This window comes from Lithobates pipiens, unplaced genomic scaffold (assembly GCF_037356315.1).
Source record: "Lithobates pipiens isolate NorthernLeopardFrog02 unplaced genomic scaffold, aLitPip1_a1.2 Scaffold_27, whole genome shotgun sequence".
NCBI lineage: Eukaryota > Metazoa > Chordata > Amphibia > Anura > Ranidae > Lithobates > Lithobates pipiens.
In genome coordinates, this window is record NW_027507788.1 from 12010239 (window position 1) to 12035240 (window position 25002).

At 47.3% G+C, this 25002-nt stretch overlaps 1 protein-coding gene across 1 annotated transcript in view; it reads left to right on the forward strand.

The window, feature by feature from the left end:
- Nucleotides 1-25002, forward strand: part of GRAMD1A (GRAM domain containing 1A) — a 182007-nt gene that overhangs the window by 140732 nt on the left and 16273 nt on the right. The window contains exons 11-14 of the mRNA XM_077456438.1: nt 3630-3785; nt 6742-6860; nt 10877-11013; nt 14253-14356. Of these exons, the coding sequence (XP_077312564.1) occupies nt 3630-3785; nt 6742-6860; nt 10877-11013; nt 14253-14356 (516 nt within the window). The remainder of the gene's footprint in view (nt 1-3629; nt 3786-6741; nt 6861-10876; nt 11014-14252; nt 14357-25002) is intronic.

The following is a 25002-nucleotide window of genomic DNA, read 5'->3' on the forward strand; positions in this document are numbered from 1 at the left end:
CTTTTGCTGGCGGAAATTCGGCCAGCAAAATTCCGATGGAGCCTACACACAGTCGCATTTATCCGGCGAAAAGCTCTCTTTTGCTAGCCGAAATTCCAACCGTGTTTACGCGGCATCATGGGTTTTCTTCTAAGACTGCCCTGTCTTTGGCTCCATCCATCTTCCCATCAACTCTGACCAGCTTCCCTTTCCCTGCTGAAGAAAAGCATCCCCACAACATGATGCTGCCACCACCATGTTTCACAGTGGGGATGGTATGTTCAGGGTGATGAGCTGTGTTAGTTTTCTCCCACACATAGCGTTTTGCTTTTAGGCCAGAAAGTTCAATTTTGTTCTCATCTGACCAGATCACCTTCTTCCACATATTTGCTGTGTACCCCACATGGCTTCTCACAAACTGCAAACCAAACTTCTTATGACTTTCTTTCTCCAATGTCTTTCTTCTTGTCACTCTTCCATAAAGGGGCAGATTTGTGGAGAGACGACTAATAGTTGTCCTGTGGACAGATTCTCCCCCCTGAGCTGTGGATCTCTGCAGCTCCTCCAGAGTTACCATGGACCTCTTGGCTGCTTCTCTGATGAATGCTCTCCTTGCCCAGCCCGGTCAGTTTAGGTAGACGGCCATGTCTTGGTAGGTTTGCAGTTGTGCCATACTCTTTCCATTTTCAGATGATGGATTGAACAGAGCTCCATGAGATGTTCAAAGCTTGGGAGATTTTTTTATAACCTGACCCTGCTTTATACTTCTCCACAACTTTATCCCTGACCTGTCTGGTGTGTTCCTTGGCCTTCATAATGCTGTTTGTGTTAGAGAACCTTTGTGAATAGTGGTCATCAACCCTGTCCTCAGGGCCCACAAACAGGCCAGGTTTTATGTATTACCTTGAGGAGATGTAGACTAGAATACGGCAATCACTGAGCAGCAAATGATATCACCTGAGATGTATTTCAGTTATCTTGCAAACCTGGCCTGTTAGTGGGCCCTGAGGACATGGTTGATGACCACTGCTCCAACAAACCTCTGAGGGCTTTGCAGAACAGCTGTATTGATATCGATATTGAGATTAACTTACACACAGGTGGACTTTATTTACTAATTAGGCGACTTCTGAAGGCAATTGGTTCCACTAGATTGTATTTAGGGGTATCAGAGTAAAGGGGAATGAATACAAAAACACACCACACTTTTTCACATATTTACCTGTAAAAAATCTTGAAACCCATTTCCTTCCACTTCACAATTTATGCGCCACTTTGTGTTGGTCTATCACATAAAATCCCAATAAATTACATTTACGTTTTTGGTTGTAACATGACAAAATGTGGAAAATGTCAAGGGGTATGAATACTTTTTTCAATGCACTGTATGTAATTATACTGTTTGCTGTTGGTCATTTGTACTCTAAGCCCTTGTACACACGGTCGGACATTCTGACGGAGAATGTCCGATCGGACCATGTTGTCGGATAATCCGACCATGTGTGGGCTCCATCTGACTGTTTCCGTCGGAATATCCGACCAACAAAGTTTTCCAGCTGGGCTATAACATTTTCCGACAACATGATCCGATTGGACTTTGTCCGATCATGTGTAGAGAATTCCGATCGGACAAAATGCCAGGCATGCTCAGATCAAATTCCTACACCAAAGCTATTGGTTACTAGCGTGAACGTAGTCCCATCATAACGAAATAACGTCACCACGTTCTGAACGATCGGATTGTCCGACAACTTTGTCCGCCCCTGTGTATGCAACAGTTTCGGACAAAATCCGTCCGACAAAATCCAACGGATTTGGTTGTCAGAATATCCGACCGTGTGTACAAGGGCTTAGAGCTGGGCTATAAAATTTTCCGACAACATGATCCAATCGGACTTTGTCCGAACGTTTGTAGAGAATTCCGATTGGACAAAGTGCCACGCATGCTCAGATCAAATTCCCAGACCAAAGCTATTGGCTACTAGCCTGAACGTAGTCCCGCTGTAACGAAATAACGTCATCACGTTACGAACAATTTAGATTTTCTGACAACTTTGTCGGACCGTGTGTACAAGGGCTAAGTGTGCCGCTGTGTGTACACAACAGGAAAAACGTTTGCTGGAATCACTGTGATAGTAGATGCAAATCATACACAGTGCAGCTTACAGCAGCCTCTGGAGGGAAGCAGATGAGAAGCACCAAAGCTTCCTTTTTTTTTTCCTGGTCAGAATGAGCAGCTTTTCAATATAAGGCCAATGACCGAAGAGTTTTTCTGGTACGAACAAGAGATTTTCTCTGCTAATATCCGCTCTCGCCGTGTTCTCATTTCCCCCCCCCCAGTAAATAGATTGAGCAGAGCAGCTTGTATGCTGCCCCACAGGTGTCTGGGTAATAGGATGTCTTGGTGGGGCTTATGTCATCTCTCTGATTAATCTCTCCACCATGATTTATGTTATCGTCCAAAACATCTGGAGCCGGATAACAAGGCCAGCTGGGGAGGGTAGAGAGGATGTCTTTCCCTGCCTGTAGCTGAACCGCGCTCAAGAGGAGGAACATCCAACCGTCTACATGGGCATTATCGCTGTCCGCATGGGCATAACTAGCAATAATTTCAGAATGATCTTCCAAGATGCTTTGTTGATTAGAACATGCAAAATAGAAATGTGCAAAGTAAAAAAAAAAAAATCATAGCGGTACCCCCCAGCCCCCTTTAAGCCGTTGTACACATGGTCGGACATTCCGACCACAAAATCCGTCGGATTTTGTCCGATGGATTTTGTCCGAAACTGGTGTTGCGTACACATGGTCGGATAAAGTTGAAAAATCCGATAGTTCAGAACATGATGACGTTCGTTCATTACGGCGGGACTACGTTCAGGCTAGTAGCCAATAGCTTTGGTCTCGAAATTTGATCTGAGCATGCGTGGCACTTTGTCCGATCGTAATTCTCTACAAACAATGGGACAAAGTCCGATCGGATCATGTTGTCGGAAAAATTTTATATCCAGCTCTCAAACTTTGTTGGTCGGACATTCCAACGGAAAAAGTCCGATGGAGCCCACACACGGTCAGATTATCTGACAACACGGTGTACAAGGGCTAAGAGAGGAAGATGGAGCCATTTAAAATAGTTTTTTGAAAATTAACCCAAAACCGGACGCTGAAATGAACAAACCTGCATGTGGAAAGACCCTGAAGGTATCTTCTAAAGAAGAACAAAATGTGTCGAGATTGTCACCCCCCCCCCCCAGCTGTGTTGCCCCTCTTTCTAAAGACTACAGGCACTGCGCCCATTCCTTCAAAGAACCACCGTCTCTGTTGCCCTTCCCCCATAGGACATCCAGCTCTTTTGCAAGATGTATATGGCCTATTGCCCTGCTCCCAAGGACCACAAGCTGAAGTCTCTTCTCCCCCATGGGAGCAAACATGCAAAAGCACCTTTCTAAGTACTCCTAGTTCTACTCAACTCAAGCCCAGTAATAGATATAGGAACATCTTTACAGTTTTAAACACTTTGTGTAGTGTAATTATATGGTGGATAAAATATCGGATTCATTTTTTTTATTTTTTTGTTCTTCTGCATACTATTGTCTTTACCAGTAAAACGGACTTCCTTTTCTAAGTATTTCTATGTTGTTTATCTTTTTCAGATGCCGGCGGAGTCTCTAAAGATGGCATTTCTTCGGACTTGCCTGGCAGGCTTCACATCAACGCTGTGTACCACGTTAGCGCAGATCGCCTGCAACACGCTCTGGCCTCCGACACGAGATTCATGAGTGAATTCATGGAGCACAGAAAGTTCACAGGTCAGGGGCCCCTCTGTTGCCTGTTTTATAAATATTCGTGGGCTGAAAAAAAAATTCCCCATGGAAGTTCCCCCTCCCCCTTACATCAAAGTTCCCATCAGAGATCCCCCTTACATTAGAATATCCATCATCAAGTCCCTCTCTTACAACAAGGTCCCCAAAAGTTTCTTTGTGCCTACATCATTGTCCCCAATAAAGCCCCCCTTACATCAGAGTCTTTCTTCAAAGCCCCCCTTACATCAAGGTCCCCAAGAGTTGCCTACATCATTGTCCTCAACAAAGTCCCCCTTACATCACAGTCTCCATCAAAGTCCCCCTTACATTAGGGTCCCCAAGAGTTTCTCTTCCTACATCATCGTCCCCAACAAATTCCCCCTTACATCGGGGTCTCCATCAAAGCTCCCCTTTCATCTGGGTCCTCAAGAGTTTCTCTCCCTACATCATCGTCCCCAACAAATTCTCCCTTACATTAGAGTCTCCATCAAAGCTCCTCTTACATCAGGGTCCTCAAGAGTTTCTCTCCCTACATTATCGTTCACAACAAATTCCCCCTAACATCAGAGTCTCCATCGAAGTCCCCCTTACATCAGGGTCCCCAAGACTTTCTCTCTCCCTACATCATCGCCCCCCCCCCTTACATCACAGTCTCCATTGAAGCCCCCCTTACATCTGGGTTCTCAGTTTCTCTCCCTACATCATCGTCCCCAACAAATTCTCCCTTACATCGGAGTCTCCATCAAAGCTCTTCTTACATCAGGGTCCTCAAGAATTTCTCTCCCTACATTATCGTTCACAACAAATTCCCCCTTACATCAGAGTCTCCATCGAAGTCCCCCTTACATCAGGGTCCCCAAGACTTTCTCTCTCCCTACATCATCGCCCCCCCCCCCTTACATCACAGTCTCCATTGAAGCCCCCCTTACATCTGGGTTCTCAGTTTCTCTCCCTACATCATCATCCCCAACAAAGTCCCCCTTGCATCAGAGTCTTCATCGAAGCCTCCCCTACATTAGGGTCCTCAAGAGTTTCTCTCTCCCTATATCATCGCCCCCCTTACATCAGCATTTCCATCAAAGTCCCCCTTACATCAAGGTCCCCAAGAGTTTCTCTCTCCCTACATCACCGTCCCCAACATAGTCTCCCTTACATCAGAGTCTCCATCAAAAGTCCCCCTTACACCAAGGTCCTCAGGAGTTTCTCTCTCCCTCCATCATTGTCCCCAACAGAGCCCCTTAACATCAGAGTCTCTATCAAAAGTCTCCCTTACATAAGTGTCCCCAGGAGTTTCTCTCACCCAGTCTCTACATCATTGTCCCTAAAAGAGCCACTTAACATCAGAGTCTCCATCAAAAGTCCCCTTTACAATAGGGTCCCTAAGAGTTTCTCTCTCACTACGTTATTGTCTCCAACTAAGTCCCCCTTACAGCGGAGTCTCCATCGAAGTCCCCCTTACATCAGTTCTCTTCCTATATCATTGTCCCCCTGAACATCAAAGTCTTTATCAAAGCTCCCATAAAAGTTCCTATAACAAAAGAGTCTCCATCAGAACAACAAATACAACCTTTTAACATCAAAGTCCCCATCAAATTTCCTTTTACACCAGAGTCTCCATTAATGTCCCCTTACATCAGAGTGTTCTTCAGAGCACCCCCTTACATCAGGATACCTATTGAAACCTCTTAACATCAGAGTCATAATCAAAGTCCCCATCAATCTTCCTCTTACATCAGAGTACCTACCCCCCTGACATAAGTGTCCCCAACAGAGTCCCCACTTACATCAGAGTCCCCGTTAGAACCCTTTAACATCACAGTCTCCTACAAAGTTCCAATTACACCAGTATCTCCAACAGAGATCCCCCTCACATCAGTGTCCCCAACAGAGTTCCCCCCCCCCTTACATCAGGGTCCCCATCAGAGCCCCTTAAAATTACTTTTTAATTTTAATTAGTAATTGAGTCACCATCAAAGTCCCCATCAAAGTTCCTTTTACATTAGAGTCCCCAATAACATCCCCTTACATCGGAGCTTCCTTCAGAGTACCATCTTACATCAGTGTCTCCAAATGACTCCCCAATTTCATTAGGGTCCCCATCAGAGCGCCAAAGCATCAGAGTCATAATCAAAGTTCCCATCACACTTTCTCTTGCATCAGAGTCTCTATCAGTGTACCCTCTTACATCAGTGTCCTCAACAGTGTCCCCCCTAACATCAAGGTCCCTATAAGAGCCCTTTAACACCAGAGTCCCCATCAGAGTTCCACCTTACATCGGAGCCCCTTAACATCAGAATTACCATCAGAATCCCAGTTACATCAGTATCCCCATCACAGCCCCTTACATCAGAGTCCCCATAGCTTAATGAATACAGCTTTATATATATATAGAAAGACCCTGGGTCTTACTTCAGTTGGAGTCCCAGCTTCCTTTACCAGGGTAGTTTAACCCCTTCTATCCCCCATACCCCCCCCATGATGCCCCATGTCGGGGGATACAATAATAAACATCCTCCCCTTTTAAAGCCAGCAGTTGGCCGGTCAGAGTGGTTCCCAGTAATATGATCTCTACATCAGCTTTGGCACGTGTTGCCTGTTAGCTTCAGTTATGAAAACATGAAATCCTTCAATCTGCAGATGTACACTGCCACCTTCAGGCTGCAAAGCTCAGCTGCAGTACCATCTAATTCTAATAGTGTAATTGTCAGACACAGTTGCATTATTAATGCATAACAAATTGTATTATTGATGCATAATAACAAAATGTAAAAAAAAAAAAAAAAAAAAAAAAAAAAGCAGTAAGTATTTCTTTAATAAAACGAGGTACGAAATCCTTAAAAAATGTATATAACATTTTTTTAGCTATGCAAATTAGCATTTTTGTTAAACAGTAAGTGGTGTCACCACCAGTTTGTTACGTTCGTTCATCCCGCAGCACCTGATTTCCTCTTCATCTTCACAGATGTCATAGTGAACCCCTGGGAAAGGGACAGCAGCGGAAGACAAACCCGCGTTCTCAATTATACCATTCCTATTAATAATCCTCTGGGACCAAAAACTGCCCCCGCAGTGGAGACTCAGGTATGACAACCTTTAGACCTTTAAATTAAATAGAAGAAGCGCCCAAGCATGCGCCGGCTTTTTTCAAGTTCCCACCCGTCCTCTCCTTATTTATTCTGCTCTTATACATGCCAAAGCCAATGCTTAATGCCCAAGAAAGGCAAATCAACAGGTCCACTTTGCAGTTCTCCCTAAGGGTTAGTCTACACTTGCAGTTGGGGGGTTCTAAAAACAGGGGGATAAGCTGTATTTTTTACCACCCTTTAACCACCGCCAAAGCAACCGGACGGGGATGTACACATGCTGTCACCAATAAGCAAAGCATGGTCAAAAAATTATTCCCGATATGACAGTGATGGCGAACCTTGGCACCCCAGATGTTTTGGAATTACATTTCCCATGATGCTCGACTGCACTGCAGAGTGCATGAGCATCATGGGAAATGTAGTTCCAAAACATCTGGAGTGCCAAGGTTCGCCATCACTGCCATATGAGAATGATGTGTCCCTGCTGCCTCAGCCTTTTGGGATTTCACATCAAATAGAAGGCATTAACAGCGGTTGGTGGGTGGAGCTGTGGTCATCATCAGAGGCCGGCTGCCTGAACCCAGAAGAGGCAGCCGACTTCTGATGACTGGGGAGGACCAAGATGGCGGTGCAGGACCCAGGTTTCTGCTCTTGATTAGTGAATCGCATCAGGAGAACATTGGATCCGCTGGGAAGGTGACTATCTGAATCCAAGACAATGCTGTATGACAGGTGGAGCTAAAATTAAAAAATTTGAGGAGAAACTGAAGTTCTTTTTAAACTATGTCATGATGAGCACTTTTAGAATGTGCCATGTGGGTGCGGGTCCCTGTGTTGACATGTTGCTGGGAAATGTCTGGTCAAGGAATAAGGTCAAAGTCCCATCTTTGACCAAGACTCTCCTGGCCTTCTAAAAAGCAGGAAGGATTGGTTGACTTGACCAAGAAGAGACAAGCTTGCTTCAAATGATTAAGGAGGACCAAGGTGGTGGTATGGGACCCAGGCCGCTGCACCTGATCAGTGGATTGCATCAGGGCAACTTTGAATCCTCTGGGCAAGTGAGTATCTGAATCCAGGACACCGCTGTGGCCTTCTAAAAAGCAGGAAGGAGTGGTTGACTTGACCAAGAAGAGACAAGCTTGCTTCTAATGACTAAGGAGGACCAAGGCAGTGGTATGGGACCCAGGCTGGTGCACCTGATCAGTGGATTGCATCAGGGCAATGTTGGATCCTCTGGGCAGGTGAGTATCTGAATGCAGGACAATGCTGCATGACAGGTGGAGCTAAAAAAAATTTGAGGAGAAACTATGTCATGATGAGCACTTTTAGAATGTGCCACATGGATGCGGGTCCCTGTGTTGACATGTTGCTGGGAAATTTCTGGTCAAGGAATAAGGTCAAAGTTCCATCTTTGACCCAGATTCTACTGGCCTTCTATAAAGCAGGAAGGAATGGTTGACTTGACCAAGAAGAAACAAGCTTGCTTCTAATGACTAAGGAGGACCAAGGTGGTTGGGTGGGGCACGGGCCGCTGCACCTAATCAGTGGATCGCATCAGGGCAACGTTGGATCCCCTGGGCAGGTGAGTATCTGAATCCAGGTCTCCGCTGCACAACAGGTAGGTAGAGCTACAAAAAAATTAGAGGAGCGACTGAAGTTATTATTTAACTGTGCCACAATATTCACTTTTAGAAAGTGCCACATGGATGCGGGTCCTTGTGTGTTGGCATGTTGCTGCCAAATGTTGCCTGATCAAGAAACAAGGTCAAAGTTCCCTCTTCGACCCAGACTCCTTCCTTCCTGCATGACTGGTTGACTTATGTTTTTTTTTTTTGTTACGGGTACTCCTATAGCTCTGTCAATTTACACAGCGCTTTACATATATATTGTACGTTCACATCAGTCCCTACCTCCAAGGAGCTGACAACCTAAGGTCCCTAATTCACATTCATACATACACATGCTAGGGCAGTGATGGTGAACCTTGGCACCTCAGCTGTTTTGGAACTACATTTCCCATTATGCTCATGCACTCGGCAGTGTAGTGGAGCATCATGGGAAATGTAGTTCCAAAACATCTGGGGTGCCAAGGTTTGCCATCACTGAGCTAGGCACAGTAGGCATGTGTCTAGGGCAGCAGACATAGAGGAGCGCACCTTTTCTTAACCACTTGTCCACCAAAGTACATTTATAAACAGCATGGTAGACAAGCATTTAAATCAAGTCCATTGCTGCTAGTGGTACCAGCTTAAAGAGCAGGTGAAGGGCTTTCCGATCAAAGCAATTGGGTGGCTCTAGAGCAGCCCGATCACTTGTATTGGGCTCTCAAAATGCACTGCCATTGTTCCCCATCACTGTACTAGGGTCAATTTAGACAGGAGCCTATTACCCTACCTGCATGTCTTTGGAGTGTGGGAGGAAACCGGAGTACCCGGAGGAAACCCACGCAGGCACAGGGAGAACATGCAAACTCCAGGCAGGTAGTGTCGTGGTTGGGATTGGAACTGACGACCCCAGTGACTTGACAGCAAATTTTGTAAAATTTTGAGCTATTCTTAAGCCTCGTACACACGATTGGACTTTCCGATGGGAAATGTGTGATGACAGGCTGTTGGCGGCCAAATCCGATCGCGTGTACGCTCCATCGGACAATTGTTGTCGGATTTTCTGTGGACAAATGGATGGCAGCTTTTAAAATTTTCCGTGTACTAATTTGTGTGTTGTCCGATTTTCCGAGCGTGTGTACACAAGTCCATCGGACAAAAGTCCAAAGTGCAAATACGCATGCTCGGAAGCAAGGACGAGCCGGAAGCGGTCGGTCTTGTAAACGAGCGTTCCTAATGGAGAATTAACATTCGTGACGCGGCTAATTATGAAATCTCCAAATGCAGCGCACAATTCTCTTCTTCTTTAATGGGATAATAATGAAGCTGCTTTGCTGGTGATACTGATGGAGTTATTGCAAACTAATTTTCAAAGGCTTTTTTTTTATTAGTGATGTCAAGAATAATATTATTATGCTTTTTTTTTTTTTTTTTGGGCAAGTTACCACAACACCATTATCTTGTAGTTTTTAAGATCAAAGATACAACTATGTTGGTGTCCCTTATTAATGTTACATTGTATTTTTTAAAATGTAACTGCCTACTCCCAAACTGTAATTTGAAGTAAAACACACAGCCAAGTATTATTCTACACAATTTTTTTTATTGTGCATTAAAAAAATGAAAACAAATAAAATTAGACATGCTATCTGCCAATAGAACTTAACCAAAAAGTGCATTCTATGCATCCAAAAATATACAAAATATACCAAATCCAAATACCATTATTATTCAACCAAAAAATAAAATAAAAGCCTCATGCATGTATCCTGCTTCTTAATATAGGGGGTCAGCAATGTCAAGAGTTGGTGAAAGCAGGGGTGTGTCATCCGGAGATAATTCCGAAAATCATCCGGATTATTCTCCTGGAGCTCCCGCAGCAAAGGCATATGACATAATTGGTCATGATTAATAAAGCAACCAATGTTTGGTCCAAGAAATCCTCCTCCTCCTGTTCCTGGACTGGACTTGGGTCAAAGCAATAACTCCAAGGCCAATCATAAATAACACGTTATCTCTTCCGATTCCGCAACATGTCTGGTTGACGAACGGCCGTTCAGAAACTAACTGAAAAGCCCGAACTGAAAAGCACGAATCAACACTCACCAAACTTCTACTAACACAAAATTAGCAGAAGGAGCCCAAAGGGTGGCGCTAAAGAGCTGGAAAACCACGTAGTATGTCACTATGTTGGTAATTGTTGGCCAACATTTGTGTGACCGTGTGTGTGCAAGACAAGTTTGGGGCCAACGCCCTTCAGACCAAATTCCACGGTTTTGTTGGCGGAAAATCCGATCATGTGTACGAGGCTTTAGACTGGTGATTCTTTAAAAAAAAACAAATGTTAAAAACTTTTATTTGCTAACACCATCTCTTTTTCAATCTCCGTTCTTCTTTTGTCTCGCAGACTCTCTACAATCTGAAGGGTTCGGTGTATGTCCTAGACACCCAAGTCATAACGCAGGGCATCCCCTACCAGGATTATTTTTACACTGCTCATCGGTACTGCATCTTCAGCGTGGCCAAGAATAAAGCTCGTCTCAGGTACCCACTCATGAGTCACTTCCGCCTACGCATTTCGCCAACACTCCTGATGGCTAGAAGAGAGCCCACTGTGCAGCACACCAGCCCTATGCTTAATCATCACAGATCCCGCTCAGCTGCTAGTCCTCCGCAGCGGCTGACAGCTCATTATAAGATCCCCCCCCCCCCCTTTTCACTCTGAGCTATCAGGATTGTGACAGACTGATGTCTTTTATCCCGACCACCTACGTATCATATTCATCATCTCTAACAGCTAAAATGTCTTTCATTACAAATGCCAGATAATGCTCCCCCACCCTGCCAAAAATAGTCGTTTTGCACAGTGATAACATTTAAATGATAATTCTTCTCATAACTCAACAATAAGTTTTATTTCTTCTTTCTCACATAGTTACTTGCTATTGGTTTAAGCCAAACTCCTGGCAGTTATAATGCACACAAATAAATGTAGCTCATTAATATATCCTCACATGTATCAGTACCTGACTTTGACTTGGTATCAGCTGGGCCGTCTTTAAGGCGGGGCAAAAGGGGCAGCTGCCCTGGACCCTGTCATTGTTGTGGGGCCCCAAAGCAGCTGCCTCATACTTGCCAACTGTCCCAGTTTAAATTCCCTTGTCCCTTGAAGTTTTAGTCCCGTGCTGCGTCCCGATATCTGTGTGAAGGGCTGGCACTAATGCTGCCCAGCTCTGCCCTATTGTGTACGGATGACTCACCTGCAGACCCTGTGTTTACATGTAAATAGCCGGAATTCATATGTAAACAACGGGAGCATTCGTATGTAAATAGTGGCAGCATTCATAAGTAAACAGCTGTTTTCGGTGGCATTGATATGTAAATAAAGGTGCTATTCATATGTATATCATGCCCCCCCCCCCCCTGCAGCGAGGAGATGATGTGCTGTAACCTCTAGCAACCAATCAGTGGCAGTATCACTGTACAGTAATCTCTAGCAACCAGTTAACCAGCAGAAATCATTTGCTGTAACCTCTAGCAACTAATCGGTGAGCCGTAATGTGTGCTGTAACCTCTAGCAACCAGTTAGTAAGCAGTAATGATATGCTGTAACAGCTGGCAACCAATCGCAATCGCTTCCTGATCTGATACAGTTAACTGATTTTAAGTCTAGCTGCTATTTATTGTATGTCTCAGAGCAGGTGGAGGGGGGAATTGCATGGGGGGGGGGGGTCCCCAAGAAATTTTTTGCCCAGGGTCCAATCCATATTAAAGACGGCCCTGGGTATCAGCCTCTGGCACTCGCTGTACAGCAGCGCTCAGACCGGGAGAGCGAGAAACAGCACAAAGAGTCAATCGGGTGTGCTGAATTACAATGAACATGCTAAGAGGAGGAGAGAGCAGAGTGATAGCGAGACGAGCTTGTCAGTCTGCTGTTTCTACATTCACTGTTCAGTTACAGGTTGGGCGTGCCTCCAGGATGACCTGTGCTCTGAAGAAGTGGATTGAAAATGTATGTTTGCTTTTCCTTATTTTGTCTGAGGACAACTTTGGAGATGAGAGTTAGAGAGTCGTTTGTCCAGTCACATGCTGGGGAGGGACAAGACCTTTGAGTGTTCCTGAACAGCAACAGAGAAAAACATACTGATAGGAGGAGATAGCAGAGTGAATGAGACAGTCAGTCTGCTGCTTCTCCTTTCACTCTCCACTCACAGGTTGGGGGCAGGTCCAGTCTGCTGCTTCTCCTTTCACTCTCCACTCACAGGTTGGGGGCAGGTCCAGTCTGCTGCTTCTCCTTTCACTCTCCACTCACAGGTTGGGGGCAGGTCCAGTCTGCTGCTTCTCCTTTCACTCTCCACTCACAGGTTGGGGGCAGGTCCAGTCTGCTGCTTCTCCTTTCACTCTCCACTCACAGGTTTGGGGCAGGTCCAGTCTGCTGCTTCTCCTTTCACTCTCCACTCACAGGTTTGGGGCAGGCCCTGTCTGCTGCTTCTCCTTTCACTCTCCACTCACAGGTTGGGGGCAGGTTCAGTCTGCTGCTTCTCCTTTCACTCTCCACTCACAGGCTGGGGGCAGGTCCAGGAGGACCTGGGCTCTGGGGAAGAGGATTAAAAATGTATCACCTGTATCAGCATGAAGAAAAAAAACAAATACAGTGGAACCTTGGATTACGAGCATAATCCATTCCAGGAGAATGCTTGTAATCCAAAGCACTCGCATATCAAAGCGAGTTTCCCCATAGAAGTCAATGGAAACGAAGATAATTTGTTCCACATTGACTTCTATTGCATGCAATACCGCCTGTGGCCAGAGGTGGGGGGCGCCAGAGAGACTCAGAAATACTTGGAGACGACTTGGATGCACTCGGAAAGGCTTGGAAACACTCAGGAATTGAGTATTTCTGAGGGTTTCCGAGTATTTTCAAGTGATTTTGAGTATTTCCGAATGGCTCCGATTGATGCCTAGCGGCTCTGAGTGTCACCGGTGCCCCCACACCTCTAGCAAAATGTGGTACTGCACACTGCAAAGGCTTGAATCCTGCTCGTTTTGCAAGACAGCACTTGCAAACTGAGTCAGGAAAAAGTCAGTTAAAAAAATAAATAGCTCGTATTGCCAAACGCTCGTTAACTGTGTTGCTCACAATCCGAGGTTCCACTGTACTCCTGCGCTCAAGAGATCGCCCTGCGGTTGATAGGAAAAGTGGGTCTTCACTCATCAAGCCACCACACAGCAGCTGTGCTGCCACTCTCAACAGGTCAGGGGGACCTCCGAAGACACTCTAAAACTGAAAAAGGAACAGAAGGCGCACCATCCTTGCGCATTACCTTTGCGACACTTTAATGAATTAAAAGTTAAAAATGCATACTCACAAACGAGTGATAAAATTAAGCAATTTGTATAAAGTCCATCATTTGCATCATCCAGCAAGATCTGCTGGCCAGTAAAAATGGTGGAATGTAGAGTCCAAAAAAACGGACACGTTTCGAGGGGTGTCCCCCTCCTCTTTAGAGCTCTGAAGAAGAGGGGACACCCCTCGAAGCTTCAGCTCCTGTCCTCCACGGTAGAGAACTCTTGAGACGCATTTCGCCCCTTTTTAGGGCTTTAATCATGGAGGCCTCTTTTACTCTTCTCATTCACATTTATGCACCAGGGAGTCGGTGTCTTTGTGCAAAAGGCCACCATTTTGTTAAAGACCACTTTTGAGTCGATTGCCGATGTTCTTGTTTCCACCTTTTAGACTAGTTTAGTGTGCACAATACTCATTTGTTTCTGTACATCCTTAGGGTGTCCTCAGAGATCTGTTACCGAAAACAGCCATGGAGCCTGGTACGGGCGATCATCGAGAAGAACTCCTGGAGTGGGATGGAGGAGCACTTTTCTCTTCTAGGTAAGCCACTTGGCCGTCTGCAAAGATGTTTTACGAAGTTCAGCATCTAAAGTCATCTTCTAAGTTGTCAGAAGGCTGTTGATAATTTAAGGGTAGAAACCATGTGGGTCAAAAATATCAGTTCGGTAAGCTTCCTCATCAGCCATTGACTTGGGCAGTAAGCTGCCATGTGCTCATACCTATTGATGCCTTTGTGAAGGCAAGCACCAGTAGAGATGAGGGAACTAATTTTACTGAATCAGAACTTGTGGAGACTTAGCCAATTGGTTAACAGTTACAGTGGGAACTCATATTGACCCATTCAGTCCGTGAACTGGTATACTGGAAACATGGGGAGACCCAGCCACTTGGTGAATTGGTACAGTGGGAACTCATGGTGGCTTAGTCAGTCAGTAACTTGGCACAATGGACACACGGGGTGACCTAGTCAGTCAATGAACTGGTACAGTGAGAACTTGTGGTGACCAGTCAGTTGGTGAATGTGGTACATTAAAAAAACAGGGTCATTCATCTAATCAGTGAACTGGTGCAGGGTGAACTCATGGCTAACCAATCAGTCAATGATCTGTTACTTTGGAAACACAGGGGGCCCCAACCAGTCAATGAACTGGTACAGAGGGAGCTCATGGTGGCCCAATCAGTCAGTGAACTGGAACATGGAACACATGGGGTGACCTAGACAGTCAGTGAACTGGTAGTGTGGGAACTCATGGTGCCCCAGACAGTCAGTGAACTGGTGCATTGGAAACATGGGATAACCCAGCCACTGAACTGGTACAGTGGGAACTCATATTGAACCCATCAGTCAGTGATCTGGTACTTTTGGAAACACAGGGGGCCCCAGCCAGTCAATGAACTGGTACAGTGGGAACTTATGGTGACCCAATCAGTCAGTGAACTGGTACAGTGGGAACTCATGGGGGCCCAATCAGTCAGTAAACTGGAACATGGAACACATGGGGTGACCTAGACAGTCACTGAACTGGTAGTGTGGGAACTCATGGTGCCCCAGACAGTCAGTGAACTGGTGCATTGGAAACATGGGGTAACCCAGCCAGTGAACTGGTACAGTGGGAACTCATATTGAACCCATCAGTCAGTGATCTGGTACTTTGGAAACACAGGGGGCCCCAGCCAGTCAATGAACTGGTACAGTGGGAACTTATGGTGACCCAATCAGTCAGTGAACTGGTACATAGAACACATGGGGTGACCTAGACAGTCACTGAACTGGTAGTCTGGGAACTCATGGTTCCTCAGTGAGTCAGTGAACTTTTGCATTGGAAACATGGGGTGACCCAGCCAGTGATCTGGTACAGTGGGAATGCATATTGAACCAATCAGTCAGTGAACTGGTACATTAGAATCACAGAGGGCCCCAGCCAGTCAATGAACTGGTAAAGTGGGAACTTATTGTGGCCCAATCAGTCAGTGAACTGGTATACCGGGAACTCATGGGGGGCCCAATCAGTCAGTGAACTGGTACATAGAAGACATGGGGTGATCTAGTCAGTCAATGACCTGGTACATTGGATATGTGGGGTGACCCAGCCAGTGAAATGGTGCAGTGGAAACTCATGGTGACCCAATCAGTCAGTGAACTGGTACATGGGAAACAAGGGGTGACCCTGCCAATCAATGAACTGGTACAGTGGGAACTCATATTGAACAAATCAGTTGGTGAACTACATTGGAAACACAGGGGGCCCCCAGCCAGTTAGTGAACTGGTACACGGGAACTCATGGTGGCCCAGTCAGTCAATGAACTTGTTGAGTGAACACACAGGGGGACCCAGTTGGTCAGTGAACTGGTACAGTGGGAACTCATATTGAACCAACTGGTTCCGTGGAAAGTTGAAGTGGGCCAACATGAACCAATCTTTATTTGTTCGGTAATGGAAGTCAAATGGATTTTCCATTGGAGTCCTTCTCTCATAAGTGAGATCGCCCATTAATGTAAAAAGAATTGCCTACATATGGAATAATGGATATTGGAAAGTACATACAAGTGCATCAGAATTCATGACCCTGCAGCAAGTATGAAAGTGGGACCCCGACCTAAACATTTTTGAACAGAGGTAGGTAAGGGATAGAAGCCCCACTGGAAAAAGTTACGCTTCACTTCCCGTGTGGTCACTAAACACTGAGGACACAGAAAGCAATAAAAAAATCTGACAGAGACCAAAACTTGCCGAACTCCGATCACAAAAATGTGAACTTAAATATATTCCTCAATAGTCTTAAAGTATATAAAAGGCACAGACAATCTTTAATACATCATTATTATTTTTTTTTTTTTAATGCAAGCATTTTAAGTATCTAAATTTGACTTGGTATCAGCCTCTTGCAGTCCCTGTACAGGAGGAGGAGAGAACAGAGTGGCAGTGAGACAAGCTTGTCAGTCTGCTACTCCTCTTTTCACTGTTCAGTCACAGGTTGGGGGCTGGTCCGGGATGACCTGGGCTTTGAGGAAGAGTATCTGAATTTGACTTGGTATCAGCCTCTTGCAGTCCCTTTACAGGAGGAGGAGAGAGCAGAGTGACAGTGAGACGAGCTTGTCATTCTGCTACTCTTTTCACTGTTCAGTCACAGGTTGGGGGCTGGTCCGGGATAACCTGGGCTTTGAGGAAGAGTATCTGAATTTGACTTGGTATCAGCCTCTTGCAGTCCCTGTACAGGAGGAGGAGAGAACAGAGTGACAGCGAGACAAGCTTGTCATTCTGCTACTCTTTTCACTGTTCAGTCACAGGTTGGGGGCTGGTCCAGGATGACCTGGGCTTTGAGGAAGAGGATTAAAAATGTATGGTAACTTTTCCTTATTCTGGATCTGAGAGTCAAAGAGTCATTGTTCAGTCACATGCTGGGGAGGGACAAGACCGAACAGCAACAGAAAAAAATTAAAAAATCAGGTCTCCTGCCCTACCAGACTGGGATGTGCTGTTTAACCACTTCAGATCCGCGCTATTGCCAAATGACGGCATTAGCGCGGACCTACATTTCCAGGACTACGTCTATTGACGTCGTCCTGGTTACGAGCGGCCTGCGCGCCCCCTGAGGGGCGCGCGCGGCGCGCTCTGTGATCGGCGAGTCCGTGAGACTCGCCTGATCACCGATCCGTGTAAGGGGTCGATCCCGACCCCTTATCACGTGATCAGCTGTCAGCCAATGACAGCTGATCATGTGATAGAACGGAGCCGGTAATCGGCTATTATTCCTCCTCGCGCTGACAGCGCGAGGAGAGAAAAAAAAAGCCGATCACCGGCGGCCGTGATCGGGACATCAGTCCCGATCACGGCCATCAATACAAGGGACCACCTGCCACCTGCCTGTGCCCACCTGCCTCCCGCAGTGCCATCCTGAAGTAAAATAAAAGAAAAAGTAAGTGCCCCCCGTCAGTGCCCCCTGTCAGTGCCCATAGTGCCCACAGTGCCACCCACAGTGCCACCCACAGTGCCACCCCACAGTGCCACCCACAGTGCCACCCAATCTGCCTCAAAGGTGCTGCACCCCAGTGCCGCCCATCAGTGCCCAGCAGTGCCGCCCATCAGTGCCCAGCAGTGCCGCCCATCAGTGCCCAGCAGTGCCACCTATCAGAGCCACCTATCAGTGCCACCTATCAGTGCCCATCAGTCCCATCTATCTGTGGTACCTATCAGTGCCCATCCGTGCCACCCATCTGTGCCACTTATCCGTGCCACCCATCCGTGCCATCTTATCTGTGCCCATCTTTGCCCATCAGTGCCGCCTTATCTGTGCCCATCCGTGCCGCCTTATCTGTGCCTATTAGTGCCGCCTTAACTATGCCTATCAGTGCCCACCAGTGCAGCCCATCAGTGCCCACCAATGCAGCCCATCAGTGCCCACCAATGCAGCCCATCAGTGCCCACCAATGCAGCCTATCAGTGCCGCCTAATCAGCGCACTTCAATGAAGGAGAAAAATGACCCGTTTGCAAAATTTTATAACAAACTATTAAAACATGATTTTTTTTTTTTTTTTTTTTGCATCTTTTTTTGTTTGTTTAGCAAAAAATAAAACTCCCAGCTGTAACTAAATACCACCAAAAGAAAGCTCTATTTGTGGGAAAAAAATGATAAAAATTTCATTTGGGTACAGTGTTGTATGCCCGCGCAATTGTCACTCAAAGTGCATCAGCGCTGAAAGCTGAAAATTGGTCTGGGACTGAGGGGGGTTTAAGTGCCCAGTAAGCAAGTGGTTAAACCTCAAGACTTGATGGACAGAAATACAAATCCCTTGCCAGTTAAAACCGCTCCCTTCTAAGTATTTCGTCTGTGTATCTAGCTGTTTGCATAGAGTTCAGCTCCTTTCCAGTGACATAGGTAGGTATTCATACTAGCTGCAGACATCGGTGTGTTGAACGTCGGCAAAAGAGAAAACAGTCATTGCTCTCTGCAGGTTCCCAGATTGGTTGCGTTAAGTGTAAACACTCCAGTCATTGCAGGTATTGCCGAGCTCAGGAATGTCAAGCCTTTGATGTATTATTAATGTCCATTAGTGGATTTAGCGGTGCTTTTTTGTTCCGTGCTGCAAGTTATCCTGGCCCCGCTGAGCCCAGCGTTCCTTTTGTGCGAATGCAAATATAAATATTGCATGTGGAATGATGTAGGCGGCTGGTAAACATAGCTGGAAGAAAGGGGAGTGGGTGAGGGCCGTGTGAGCCCTGAGCCCTTACATGGAGTCAGCCATGTGGACTAGTGCTGTCACATATACACACTATTTTACAAAGTTTATTGAAATAATTACACTTTTTTTTGTTTTACCACCATTTAGGCTTTTATTTATTTAAAAAAATTAAAGGGAAGACTAATTGTTGATTTATCAATGGTTTAAAAGCCTCCTGTAATTCCGGCACTGAGGCAGAGGGGGCAGCACACTGGGCCGATCAGAGATCATTAGCTTTACACTATCATTCACAGTCTGAACATGCTTACCGGAGAAGAGATTGATGACTTAATCAGCATGGTGCTTCTCTTTCATCGTCCAATCACAGAATGGGTTGGGTCTTGGAGCTGGCTGAGTTGCCTACCTTCTGTATAGTCTACAATGGACTTTCTCAACCAGAGATAGCTAGGGATTCCATGAATAGTGATGGCCGAACGGTTCGCCCGGCGGTCGTTTCGCGGCGAATTTCCGACTTTCGCCGTCCGCGGGTTCGAACGCCTTTTTCCGTCGTTCGCCCCGGCGGACTTACGTGTTTAATGTATACAAGAACTTTAACCTTTCGTGACACGTTTATCATGTGTTACAGGACAACCAATTGAGACATGACAGCTCATGGACACTTGGACATTCCCCCTAACCTATAAATACACCCGATCCGGTGGCCATTTTACATTCTTTCTTCTGTCACTGTAGGGAAAGGATCCTGTGTGGAGTAGGGACAGAGAAAACGCTAGCTATTTGGTACACAAAAGTTCTTTTCAGGACTGGTATAGGTGTTAGGTCAGCAGCCTGAGTTTCTTTTGTCAGTTTAGATAAAGGGACAGAGCGCTGTATGCTGCTATTTTAGGGACAGCTCAGCCAGATTAGTCTTTCTTCATCATCATCATCATCATCATCATTAGCTGTTACTATCAGGTCCACAAAAGAGCTGTTCCAGCTAATCGTTCCAGCCTACTCTTTTTTGCCAATTTGTATAGGGACAGGCAGGAAGCAGTGTGTCAGGCAGTGAGGATAATTTTAAAGACTTGCTGTTACTATTAGTTCCACAAAGGTTCTTTTCAGGACTGGTATCAGTGGTACGGTAATAGGCTTGTACACGTATAATATTCTTTCTTCCAAATATAGAAAGAATATTATACTTGACTGCTGCCCTTCTGCTGCAGTCTGCTAATCATTCACAACTCACTTGTTCCACAAAGCTCTTTATCAGGACTGGTAACTTGGTCTGTCTAGGGTGCTACGGTACATAGGCTTGGGTGCGGTACAGTCTGCTGTTCTGTAAGGACCGCTATCGGTCCACAATACATAGGGTTGCCGTGCACTACTGCTGACCGCTGCCCTATACTGCAGCAGTCCTTCATTGGTATAGGGACTGACGTACAGTCTGCTAATCACTAACACACAACCTGCTTGGTCCACAAAAGTTCTTATAAGGACTGGTAACTTGGTATAGGGTGCTACGGTACATAGGCCTGAGTGCGTTACAGTCTGCTGTTCTGTAAGGACCGCTATCGGTCCACAATACATAGGGTTGCCGTGCACTACTGCTGACCGCTGCCCTATACTGCAGCAGTCCTTCAGCGGTATAGGGACTGACGCACAGTCTGCTAAACACTAACACACAACCTGCTTGGTCCACAAAAGTTTTTATAAGGACTGGTAACTTGGTATAGGGTGCTACGGTACATAGGCTTGAGTGCGGTACAGTCTGCTGTTCTGTAAGGACCGCTATAGGTCCACAATAGATAGGGTTGACGTGCACCACTGCTGACCGCTCACCTATACTGCAGCAGTCCTTCAGCGGTATAGGGACTAAGAGTTTTGTCACAGGGTCATTTAAAAAATGACATGCAGAGGAAGAGGCAGGCCCTTCCGCAGGGGTGGTAGGGGTAGGGCAGGAGCAACAGGCTTGAGCCAAAGTGGGAAGTTGCAGAAGGTGCGTTCAATTACTTTAAAGGATGCACCAGACTTGGTTGAGTGGCTCGCTCAGCCTTACTCTTCTGCACCCTCCTCATCCTCTCGATCTGCACCCTCTTCTTCACTCTCTGCTATGTGCACCCCCAAAGACACTACCACCAACAACACGACCACCACCACCACCACCACATACCTTCCGCTTGAGTCACTGGAATTATTTTCCGATCCATATCAAGAGGACATTTCTGATGCGCAGCCACTCTTGGTATTGGATCAGGAAGAGGAGGTAGCAACAAGCGCTACTCAGCAGTCTGACGCCAGTACCCAGATCAGCCCAAGGAGGAGGTTGGTCCCCGGTGTTGCTGCCTACTCTACTTATAGCGGTGGGGAAGGTGACGTTGATGATGACGTGTCTAGTGATGTCACGTGGGTGCCCACAAGAGAGGAAGAGGAGGGGAGTTCAGAGGGAGATATGGACCAGCAGATAGGGAGGAGAAGCAGCAATGACTTACATTGCACAGCAGGGACAAAGCAGACTGCAAATGTATCAGGAGCGAGTCATCGACCATGTACGGTCACATCTGGCGCTCCCAGGACACCGGCACATGGCTCCGCAGTGTGGGCTTTTTTTAACGTGTCCGCTGCTGACAATAGCGTTGCCATCTGCAATCTTTGCAGTCAACGCGTTAGTCGCGGTAAGCCCAATACTCACCTAGGGACGACCGCCTTAAGAAGGCACATGAGCAGCCATCACCGAGCCCAGTGGGAGCAACGGAACACACAAAGCCACACTGCAGGCTCTCACCGTCCAGCCTCGTCTTCTACTTCTCCTTCTCCTCTCTCCTCACAATTGTCCTCCACTCCACCTTCCATCACGCCAAGCTCACATTTTTCTGCAAAAAGGCAGGCTTCCGTGGGCCTAATGTTTGAGCGTAAAAAAATGATGACGCCGGATAACCCTCTTGCCCAACGGTTGGCGGCTGGCTTGTCAGAACTCATAGCCCGCCAACTACTGCCATATAAACTGGTGGACTCGGAGGCCTTTCGCAAATTTGTGGCCATTGGAACACCACAATGGAAGGTCCCAGGAAGGAAGTATTTCTCAGAGAAGGGCATCCCAGAGCTATATGGCCATGTTCAGCGGCAAGTGAATGTATCTCTGGCACACAGTGTCGGTGCCAAGATACATCTGACCACAGACACGTGGTCTAGCAAACACGGGCAGGGAAGGTATATCAGTTTTACTGCCCACTGGGTGAACCTTCTGACGGCCGTCAAGCATGTAACCCGTGGCACCCGTGTAGATTTGGTTTTACCGCCACGGATTGCATGCAGGCCTGACTCTTCTTCTCCTCCTCCTACTCCATCCTCCTCCCTCTCCTCCTCAGCTGCCTCCTCCTTTTCCGCTGCTAGCGTCTCTTCCACTGCACCGCCCAAGCTCCCCAGAACCTATTCCACATGCCAGGTGAGACGTTGCCATGCCGTGCTGCGTCTGTTGTGCCTGGAAGCAAAGAGCCACACTGGCCCGGCACTCCTTTCAGCTTTGCGTTCACAGGCAGATGAGTGGCTAACACCGCTCAATTTGACAGTTGGTAAAGTGGTGTGTGACAACGGTGCCAATCTGCTTAGCGCATTGAAACAGGGCAAAATCACGCACGTGCCGTGCATGGCACACGTCTTAAACTTGGTCGTGCAGCGATTCCTTGTCAAATACCCTGGGGTCCAGGACATCTTGCGGCAGGCAAGGAAAATCTCGGCCCATTTCAGAAGATCTTACACGGCCATGGCTCGCCTTGCTGACATTCAGCGGCGACACCATCTGCCGGTCAGACGTCTTATTTGCGATTGCCCGACGCGATGGAACTCAACCTTCTATATGCTTGATAGGCTGCTCCAGCAGAAACGTGCAGTTAACGTCTACCTGTATGAACTCTGCGAAAGAAACGGTTCTGGGGAGCTGGGTTTTTTTTCACCGCGCCAGTGGCTGCTCATGCGCGACACATGCAGACTTCTGCGGCCATTTGAGGAGATCACCAAACTGGTCAGTCGCAGCCATGGCGCCATCAGTGACATGGTACCTTATGCCTTCTTTCTGGAGCGTGCATTGCGTCGTGTCATTGATCAGGCTGTGGAGGAGCAGGAGCGGGAAGATGAGGAAGTCGCAATGCTGGATGAATTCCCAGGGGGGGCTACTCTATCTGAGACAAGTCAACAACAGGAGTCTGATGAGGAGTCAGAGGAGGATGGTGCCGGGGCGGATGAGCAGGAGCAAGAAGAGCATGCTTTAAACCTTTCTGGGATCCCTGTTGTGCGAGGATGGGGAGAGGAGAATGAAGAGGACGACATTATCCTGGATGATGAGCAGGAGCCAGGCCACCACACCGCTTCCACTTTAGTGCAAATGGGGGCCTTCATGCTCCAGTGTTTTAATAGGGACCCCCGTATAAAAAGCATGAGGGTCAAGGACCAGTACTGGGTGGCAACGTACTTAGACCCCCGGTACAAACACAAAATGGCGGAAATGTTACCGCCGTCGCAGAGGGCTGTCAGAATGCAGCACTTCCAGGCCTTGCTTCGAGAAATGCTGCATTCTGCTTTTGCGTGCGCTGGCAGAGGAGCAATTCCCACTCCCAGAGAAGGATTTGCGGGTACCAATCCAACAGCGCCTGCAAGAAGAGGCCGGTTTGAAGATGTGTTGGTGACTTCGGATATGAGGTCATTCTTTCAGCCGACCCATCGACAGGTGTCATCCGGATCCAGCATCAGGGAACGCCTAGACCGTCAGGTGTCCGACTACATTGGGTTAACGGCCGATGTGGACGCTCTGAGGAGTGATGAACCCCTAGACTACTGGGTGGGCAGGCTTGACCTCTGGCCAGAGCTTGCCCAATTTGCAATCGAACTGTTGGCTTGCCCCTCATCCAGTGTCCTGTCCGAAAGGACGTTCAGCGCAGCAGGGGGGATTGTGACCGATAAGCGTACTCGCCTAGCTCACCACAGTGTTAACTACCTCACATTTCTAAAAATGAATGAGGCATGGATCTCGGAGGAATTCAACACATGTGATCAGTAGACCATGTATATGTCTATAAACAATTTTTGGAATCAAGCACACAGACCTTCTTAATTCATTTGGCTCACTTCCCTGACCCAAAAAAGCACACCGTACTATATGCCCCTACCCTCCTCTTTGAAGAGGTTGAGCGGTGTCATATTTCTACTGGGGCTGCTTATTATGAGGGGTTCCCACCATCCCTGTGCTGTGCTGACTTCCTCCTGGGTGTTCTTATTATGAGGGGCTCCCACCATCCCTGTGCTGTGCTGACTTCCTCCTGGGGGTTCTTATTATGAGGGGATCACACCATCCCTGTGCTGTGCTGACTTCCTCCTGGGGCTGCTTACGGTGCTGCTGTCAGCGCTGTATGTCACGGAGCTGCTGTCAGCGCTGTATGTCACGGAGCTGCTGTCAGCGCTGTATGTCACGGAGCTGCTGTCAGCGCTGTATGTCACGGAGCTGCTGTCAGCGCTGTATGTCACGGAGCTGCTGTCAGCGCTGTATGTCACGGAGCTGCTGTCAGCGCTGTATGTCACGGAGCTGCTGTCAGCGCTGTATGTCACGGAGCTGCTGTCAGCGCTGTATGTCACGGAGCTGCTGTCAGCGCTGTATGTCACGGAGCTGCTGTCAGCGCTGTATGTCACGGAGCTGCTGTCAGCGCTGTATGTCACGGAGCTGCTGTCAGCGCTGTATGTCACGGTGCTGCTGTCAGCGCTGTATGTCACGGAGCTGCTGTCAGCGCTGTATGTCACGGAGCTGCTGTCAGTGCTGTATGTCACGGAGCTGCTGTCAGCGCTGTATGTCACGGAGCTGCTGTCAGCGCTGTATGTCACGGAGCTGCTGTCAGCGCTGTATGTCACGGTGCTGCTGTCAGCGCTGTATGTCACGGAGCTGCTGTCAGCGCTGTATGTCACGGAGCTGCTGTCAGCGCTGTATGTCACGGAGCTGCTGTCAGCGCTGTATGTCACGGAGCTGCTGTCAGCGCTGTATGT